Source organism: Arachis ipaensis, chromosome B3, assembly GCF_059453495.1.
Source record: "Arachis ipaensis isolate K30076 ecotype BB chromosome B3, ASM5945349v1, whole genome shotgun sequence".
Taxonomy (NCBI): domain Eukaryota; kingdom Viridiplantae; phylum Streptophyta; class Magnoliopsida; order Fabales; family Fabaceae; genus Arachis; species Arachis ipaensis.
In genome coordinates, this window is record NC_142438.1 from 101,236,720 (window position 1) to 101,246,517 (window position 9,798).

A 9,798-nucleotide genomic window follows, 5' to 3' on the forward strand; every position below is an offset into this window, starting at 1 on the left:
GATGCTTAATTCTAAAGTGTGGGGAGGTCACCGTTTGTGACTGGTGCTTGCATCCATGTGGTGAACTTTCAGACTTTTATCTCTATTCGCTACTACTTTATTTTGTTTTATTCCGCACTTTATGTTTTAGATCATTTTGGGATTACTGTACATATTTATGCTATTGTAGATACTTTTATTTTGGTTATGCACACTCTTAGTATATATATATATATATATATATATATGCTTTGCATCTTAGTTGTTGAATGTGATTAGAAAATAATTTCTGGATTGCTAAAAATCTAGTCAACCCTTTTTATATAAGAAATGCGTTTTGATTGAAAAAGGGGTAAACTAGGAGAATTTTTAAAATTTTCTAAATCACAATGTTGTGTTAGGATAAGTATAGTCAATATGATGAAAATTTCCATGAAACTCATTTTTAGGGCACCACCCCAATTGGTTGAAATTTTTTTTAGAACTTGCTTGAGCTATATACTTGTGGATCATGTTTTGAGCTGAGAACACAAGCATGTGAGAATCGAGCCTAATTGTGTGGTTGCATCATACATAACCACTTACTTCCATTCTTGTGTGCATTATTCTCCTCCTATGATTGTAATCCTTGATTTGTTTAATTCTATATGTCCATTAATTTGTGTATACATGCATTTATATGATTGAGGCCATTGTTCAAATAGCTCACTTACCCAAATAGCCTACCTTTTATCCTCCATTGTTAGCCAATTTTGAGCCTATGCTTGACCCATTTGTTCTTAATTGTAGCACATTACAAGCCTAAGCGAAAAAACAATAAATATCCCTTAATTTGGATATTTGATTAGCCTAGGCTAGTGAGAGTGTTTATCATCTGATTTTGGAAAAGTTGGGAACATTGGATAGAGATAAAAGTGTGTTTATGTTTCTTGTTGAAAAATATTAGGAATTGAGTACATAACAAGTTCGTGAATTTCGGTGAAATTCATGGACAAAAATTATTTTATATTAGTATACATTTTATAAAATCAGTTCAGATTATCCAAAATCTGAAAGAGAGGAACCCGTGAAAGGAGAGTGGAAGTAGCAAACCCCTAATTTCTCCCTGTTTGGATTGCACAACAGGTATGATATTAGTTTTCACTTTTCAGCATCATAATTGTAAAGAAATTTGAGTCTGTCTTCAATTGCATATGTTTTACTTCATGATTACTTGAATACTTGTTTATTACAGACCTTACTACTTGCCATCCTACTTGGTAAGTTAACTCTATATATTTTTACATTTCATTATATTAATTCCCCTTGTTCTGAAGTAAAAGTTCATCATTCATCAATTAATGTTTAGGTGCTATGTTTAACATGTTTGTAGGTTTCATCCTTGGGTGAATAGATGCTACTGTCCTTCACAAGAGGTGGCTAAGAAAGCACAACAAGAAGGCCTTAGTGAGGAATAGATCAAAGTTTGTGGCTTGCCTTCTCAGGCTGGACTAGGGACAATTTTCAGAAGCATTGATCAGAGGGCTTCCCATAATTCTCAATGATTATATCCTAGACAGGTGAATGATTGAAAGGGTTCTGATCCTTGCCTTTCACTCTTCCTGTCTTTGTCTTCATTCCAATATTGATTAATAGTTTCAATGATTAACAGTTCTGATCCTCGCCTCACCGTGTGGCGCCTCGATCTGCCTGTACTCGATCTGCCTGTACTCGATATGTCAAAATTGAGAGTGATATGTTGGTTGCAGGTGTTCTCTTTGCTGGAGACTTAGGAAGAGAATGTCCTTTTGGAACGTAAGTATGGAATCTAAGTCGACCTTCTATCTCTTTGCTAGTCCAAAAGCATGCATGAAGCACCTTGTTATGGTGAAGAATCTTTAAGTCAATTTTTCAGTTGGAATGTTATACCAGACTTTACAAGTTGAGATAGATACAATTGTTTAGTCTAAGTAGATATTGAATAGAGTATAGTTATGTTCATGAATTATTTTTACCATATTTTAGTCTAGATTGTGGATCATAAATTTAATGTATTTAGAAATTTTCAATATGTTAAATTCTATATTTCTATGTTGACATTATAAATGTTGTGGTATTTATTTGAAAAATTAATCTATGCTCAATTCCTTTTATATTTTGTGGAAATATAATTATTTATGAAAATTTAGTTTTAATGGTGGTTAATCTGAAATTAGTAAAAATCTATAATTATAAAATTAGAAACAATGACCGAGTTAGTGACCGATTTAAATTTTTAGTTCAGAAATTAGCGGCTAAGGGTTCAGCGACCGATTTTCAAGAAAAATCGATCACTAAATCGGTTGCTATTCCGGTAATTTTTTGTAGTGTGAATAGGGATTATAGGAATATCTTTCATTGAATATTTATAGTTTTACTAAATTTTCAATTAGGTCCCTATACGTTTTTTCTTTTCAATTAGATCTCTAAGGGTATACAAGTAATTTCACAATTCACTAATATTTTTTTGACGTTTAACGTTAATAGGGACTAAATTGAAAAAAATTAACGTATAGGGACCCAATTAAAAAGAAAAAAAAATATAGGGACCTAATTGAAAATTTCGCAAAACTATAGGAACCAACAGAGTAATTAAACCTAACCGCAACATAACATTACTCTATATATACTTTCTTAACTTAGCCAAGGCTTCGCCGGAATTCATCACAATAATTAATGTTTTTTTACATTTATTTTATAAATTTTTTAATGAAGAATATAATTGACTAACAAATAAAATTTTTATTAAATTTATAGAAAATATTTGTATTATACATAATAATTTTTTTGATAAAATTTTTTACCGTAAAAAAATCTGTACTCTTAATTAAAAGATTATATGATTTTGGTTTATTTAGTGTTTTAAATTTAGATGATATTTTAAAGTTTATATTAGACTATAATTATATTTTATTATATTTAATTATATTTTATTTATTATTTTATTATAAAATAATTATTTTGATTGAACTACAGTTGAACCAGTTGAATTGATAAATTAGTAAATCAATAATTAGAACAGTTTGATGACCGTCAAATTTTCAAAACCTTAAATGAGAGAGAGAGAAGTACTTGTCCCCATAACCATTTGAAAGGAATAATACATAGTTTTTAAAATAAAAAATAAATTATTTTCTTCAATTTTATGTTAAAAGAAATTATTTTGTTAGACATAATATATCATAATAATTATAATGTTAAATTTGTTCTAATATAAACTAAAAATAAATAAATAAATAAACCAACTCAATAAAAAATAATAAATGGTAATAATTAACCCTATGACACTAGCTAATTAGTTAATAACTAAATCGAATCTTAGTTTTCTAAATATAACTAAAATTATTAGTGATTTTTCAAAGTTAGTTCAGATAATATTCTTTATTTAAAAGGTCTTGTATATAATAGTTGTTTTAGTTAAAAAAATTATTTATACCATGAATATTTTAATAATAGATTTCATAATTTAATGAGATAATGAATAATATGTGTATGTAATATTTAATTATGTTAAAATAACAAAAGAATAATTATAAATTACTTTTTATTATTTTAGATCAATATTATTTTTACAAACCAATCAATTTATTATATATAGTGTCTGTAGGTATATTTATGTACTATGATACACAGATACTGACATAGAGACGGACACGACATGACACGACATAGGACACGTAGATACACGAATTTAAAATTTTTATAAGACACAGAGACACGACATATATATAAAATATAAAGTATTTTTTACCTAAATTGTAATAATATATTTAGTATTTTATTAATATTAAAATATAAATTAATTTTTTAATTATTATTAATATCTTTTTTTAATTATTTAAAGTATTTAAAATATTTTTTATTGTAATAATTAATAATATATACTATTTCTAAATTCATTTCAAGAATACATATTAAGAATAAGAGTGGACATACACGCTGACATGTGATAGTATTTAGGTGTATTCAAGCGTGTCTCAAGAAGAATTTTTTATTTTTTATTAAGATACGATTGGACATAGAAAAGACACAAATCGAATAAGTATCGATGAGTGTTGTATCCGAAATGTATTCGACATGTAGACACCGTAAATAAAAAAAATGTTCGTGCGTTTTTTATCTACACATAAATAATTATAAGTTTAAATTAAAATATATCTATATCTAACTTTTATTTTTATATTTTTATTCATATTAGTAATTTTTTTTTTGGTCCGACATTGGTCAAGTGGACAAATAAGGTTTATGGGGGTGAGAAGTGTATAACTGGGGTGTTGGTGATGAAGTGGAGATATTTTTTTTTAATTTTAGTTTTATTAGATTAGAAAAAAATTATTTTAAAAATAGTTGTATTTCTATAGATGTTTTCAAAAATAAAACATATTAAAAATAATTTTAATTTTAGATAAAAATATTAAAATTTAAAACAATACTTTATCCTAAAAATAAGATGAAAATTCATTGCAGTTGATTTTATATGAAGTTTATAATTAAGAATCGTTAGATAATAATATAGTCAAATATATTAAATTATTTAACAATTTTTAAATATCAATTTCATATAAAAAAAACTTACACGTAACTGTCCACCTAAAAATAATCATAATAATATCTATCAAATAATTTTTATTTCACAATTAATCAATTTTCACACGTCCCCTCTTTATCTCTCTGCTTCTTGTTGGGCAATTTTTTTGGTTTAAGAATAAATAAAAAGTTTTTCATAGTAAGAACTTTAAAATAATATTTTTTAATCAATGTCGTATTTAGCATACTAAATTACTAATTAATGAAAGAGCTAGGTTTTGTTAAGTGAAGAATTTTAAAAGACTAATTTTGATAAAAAAAATATTTTAAATAAATATTTTATGTTGTTTAATATATACAAAAGTAACACCCATAAACAGAGATATTCGCGGTGCGGTTTGGTTCGATTTTAAGAGAAAAAGTCATCCGATCTAAATGTTTAATTTATGTGCGGTGTGATTTGGATTAGATGAACTTTTTTTGAAAATCCGATCCGATCCGATTCTATTACAAGCGGTTTGAATCGGTTTGGATTTGCGATTTTTTAAATAAAAAAAATTAAATACATATAACAAGTCTTAACATCAAATTTTAAATAATCAACAATGACATAACAAGTCTTAACATATCTTAAAAAGCCAACGATAACATAACAATAGAAATAAAATTATAGGTTAGTTAAAATAAATAAATAAATAAATAATATTTTAAAAATAAAATATTTATTAAATAATAATAATACATGAATAATAGAAAAATATATAACAAATTGAACATGTTATAAATATAATTGTAAATATAATAATAAAATAATATTATTATAGCACATTGTGCGGTTTGAATTGGATTGGATCGGTTATGAAAAGTAGATCTAAAATCCGATCCAATTCAACGGGTTGCAAAAAATAGAATCCAATCAAATTCGAATTAATACGGTTTTAATCGATTTTCGATTTAAATTAGATTGAATAAACGGTTTAATTTAAATCGGTTTGAATTTGAACGCCCTGCCCATAAATATTAATTAATTAGAGGAGGTGGTGTGAGAAATTTATAATAAAACAACTAGGATTACAAGCATACACTACTCTATATTCATCTTGATGTTGTTGTTGTCTGCATAAACAGAAAAATAGCCGAAAGCATTGGACTTCCCTTCACTAAGAAGCAGACATGGGGATGCTCCTCGCATTTCTTCTTTGCCACTCGTTCCCTTCCCATTTAATAACTCCTCCCTCTCACTTTTCCCTTTGGTTCTTTCCATCTCTCTGGTAAGAATCCACTCTCGTTTCGCTTCATTTCAATTCTTCGAGAGATACATACCTACGCACATATTTGCACTTCCAATTGCATGCATCGTCTTCTCCCTCTTTCATTTTAAACATGTCAATTACCGAGTATGCTTTGAGTTCAATTCCCAAGGAGCCGGTCAATTGGGAAAGCCAACTGGGACATGTCCCTGTGGATCCAATTGTTATATATCTCACGGTGGATGGTGTTGTCACCCCAATCCGAGTCTTGGAGTCTGATTCCATCGCTTCCGTCAAGATGAGGATTCAGACCTGCAAAGGCTTTGTGGTCAAGAACCAGAAGCTTGTCTACAGTGGCAGAGAGCTTTCGCGCAACGATACACTTATCAAGGATTATGGGGTCACTGATGGTAATGTTCTTCATTTGGTTCTTCGCCTCTCCGATCTTCTCTTCATCGTTGTCAAAACCGTTAGTGGCAAAGAATTTCGATTCCATATTGATGGGCATAGAAATGTTGGATACCTTAAGCAACGAATAAAAAGCAAAGGGGAAGAAGGTTTGGTCGATTTTGATGATCAAGATATTTTTTGCAATAATGAGAAGCTTGATGATCAGAGACTCTTTCATGAGTTATGCAAAAATGATGGCAATGTTATTCATTTGATAATAAAAAAATCAGCTAAGATTAGGACTACACCAGTTTGCAAAGATTTAAAACTTTTGGTTGAGGCAGGTGAATTCAAACAAGCGGAAGAGCAGACAATTGAGGTGCCAAAGATACCAGCTGGTGTTAGTTTTTGGCTAGAACCAGTTATTGTGAATCCAAAGATGGATCTTTTTCCTTACCTATGGGATTTGATCAACACGACATACGAAGGTTTGAAGAGAGGAAATAGCCCTATTAGGTCCTTGGAGGGAACAGGAGGTACTTACTTGATGCAAGATTCAACAGGACACCAATATGTTTCGGTATTCAAGCCCATGGATGAGGAGCCAATGGCTGTCAACAACCCAAGAGGGCTACCTTGTTCATCCAATAATGAAGGCCTCAAAAGAGGGACAAAGGTAGGGGAAGGAGCTTTGAGGGAAGTTGCAGCTTACATATTGGATCATCCAAGGAAAGGGTCTCGCCTTATGACAGGCGAAGCCATAGGCTTTGCCGGTGTTCCCCCTACCGTTATTGTTCAATGCTTGCATAAAGAATTTCACCATCCAAATGGGTTTGCTTGCTCATTGAAGCATGTCAAGATTGGATCCTTACAGAAGTTCATGACTAATGATGGCAACTGTGAGGACATTGGACCAAGGGCCTTTCCTGTGGAGGAGGTGCATAAAATTACTGTGCTCGACATAAGGTTGGCCAATACAGATAGACATGCTGGAAATATCTTGATCAGAAAAGAAGCTGATGGTCAAATGAAGCTCATTCCTATTGATCATGGCTACTGTCTACCAGCCAAAGTAGGCACTTAATTTCCATTTTTGATTCCTATTTATATATATGTCGTGTGTCTGTTGAATAACAAATTCGTCTCTTAATCTCTACAGTTTGAAGATTGCACATTTGATTGGCTTTATTGGCCGCAAGCACGTCAGCCTTACTCTCCTGATGCAATTGAATATATAAACTCTTTGGATGCAGAAAAAGATATAGAGCTTTTGAAATATTATGGATGGGATATGCCGATTGAATATGCCAGAACACTTCGGATTTCCACAATGTTGCTTAAGAAAGGTGTTCAAAGAGGTCTTACTCCCTTCGATATTGGAAGCATTATGTGCCGAGAAAATCTGAACAAGGAATCTGTAATTGAGGAGATCATTCGCCAAGCTCAGGATTCCTTGCTTCCTGGCATGGATGAATCCGCATTTCTTAAAACTATATCTGAGATCATGGATTCCCGCCTTGAAAAGCTTGCAAACCACTAGTTAGGCTCTCTATAGGTAAATGTATTCAGTGAATGAATTTAATAGTCCATTTCATGATGGACTTCAAGCATCAACTTCAAGTTACATAAATATGATGATGACTTTGTGTGTATTCTAGAACGTAGGCCTGAATCTCTTGTTTGTACCCCACACTTCTCTGAACTATTTTTTAACTCTTGCTATATTGAAAGGAAGTTTAAGGTATGAATAAGATGTATTTGTATTGTGCTAACTTTTCATGTATTTTAGGATTTAGAAAATGAATTGGATCTGTCATGTGTGTACATACATTATTAGAAGCATAAAGCATAAATTCATAGTTTTATTTATGGGACTTAGCCAACTTTTAATATCCAAGAAAGAGGAAAGGATATATACAAACAGTTGTATCTCTCCATAAATCTGAAAAGTACCCAATAAGTCTGAGATATACATACAACGGGAGGGATCATGTACCCCTACTACAATTTGAAAATTTTTTGAGTTGTATATGATAATAATATTTATTTATCCTCATGAAATTATTGAATTTGATCTCACAAAAATTTTTTACTCAACTTTTGGTACTTAATAATCAGTTTAAGAATTTCATATTAGACGTTCATTAGAATGATCAATTTCCAATTTAAATAAGATTAGTGTTCTTTCTTAAATATGAACTCAAAAAATATTATTTATCTTTTTTTAAAATTAGTTTTAGTTTTTTTCTGTAGCAACTATATTAATTGAAAGAATTTTTTTAACTATGAATATCACTGAGAGTTGACTTTTGATTGTATGAGAAATAAATTTCTAAATAATTGTTTAGTGATATATATATATATATATATATATATATATATATATAAAGAGATATTTTGATTATGTTGTTAAAAAAAAGATTACTCAATTTTTTTTAAAATATGAAGCCTAAAAAATAAAATTATAAATTATATATTATTATATAAATTATTATTTTAGTGTTTTAATTTGTAAATTATATATTTTGAAGACTAATCATATTTTATAATAATAAAATATAATTATAACAATAATTATGCTATATATACATAAAAAGTAACTACTCGTATAGAATATATATTGAAAATAAATTAAACAATAAATATATTTATACACAAATATATAATGATTAATGAACAATTTTATAGTTAATTTGTATGCAATATAATATTTTTATTATAAAAATTATTAAAATTTATTTATCTTATATCCTAAAGATACATATTGAGATTACAAATTGAGAATATTTTTGTTAAAAATATAAAGAAACTTAAGTTTTTAATATATTTATTTTTGTAGTTATTAAATAAAAAATTTAAAATTTTCTACTAATACTAAATTTGTCATATTTTTAAGATATATATTAACTAAACTTAAATTATTATTATATTATATATATTTTGTTCTTACCATTAAAATTTTTTGGATTTGTCAAGGGATACAACAGGTGTTTCTCCAAACTCCAACAACAATGTTATCCAAAAAAGGAAAAAAAAGCTCCAATAGCAATTATTGGTTTCCAATATCACCAGCATTGCTATAATTATCGTGGTGAAATTCTCTACTACTCGAGATTCCTAAATAAATTGGTTTTACTATTTCATTCATTATTTGACATTCAAGATAAAAAAAGCAAAGATATCATATTTAAGGAAAATAGAAATAAAAAAACAATTCTCTTTATGAGACCCTATTACCCTTTGAATTATTGACAAATCTCTTTTTAACACATTATTTTTTGTTTGGACGACGACAACAACAATGAAATCTTTCCACTAAATAGGAAATGACTATAGGAATCAAACAATACTATTGAATTCTTTTATGTATTATGTTTATAGTGAAATTATTTATACATAAATTTCTTTTTATTATTTCATTATATTTTTTTGGATCTTCTTTTATAAATTATTTTGTGCATAAAAAGACTATTTATTTTTTAAAATTTTGTTTGCTTTGTCTATTTATTTAATCAAACACAATACATAAACTTAACAACCATGTGACATGTATATTAAAAAATAGTCACCAAATTAACTAGTATTACAAAATTTATGTTAAAAATAAAATATACAATAAAATAAATTAAATAAC

The 9,798-nt window shown here is 28.3% G+C and overlaps 1 protein-coding gene across 1 annotated transcript; it reads left to right on the plus strand.

Moving 5' to 3' along the window:
• The first annotated feature begins 5,755 nt into the window (after positions 1-5,755).
• LOC107634540 (phosphatidylinositol 4-kinase gamma 4-like) lies at positions 5,756-8,106 on the plus strand. The gene is made up of 2 exons (XM_016337986.3): positions 5,756-7,236; positions 7,324-8,106. The coding sequence occupies exons 1-2, from the start codon at positions 5,908-5,910 to the stop codon at positions 7,702-7,704; spliced, it is 1,710 nt and encodes a 569-aa protein (XP_016193472.1). The 5' UTR covers positions 5,756-5,907; the 3' UTR covers positions 7,705-8,106.
• Positions 8,107-9,798: the final 1,692 nt, after the last annotated feature.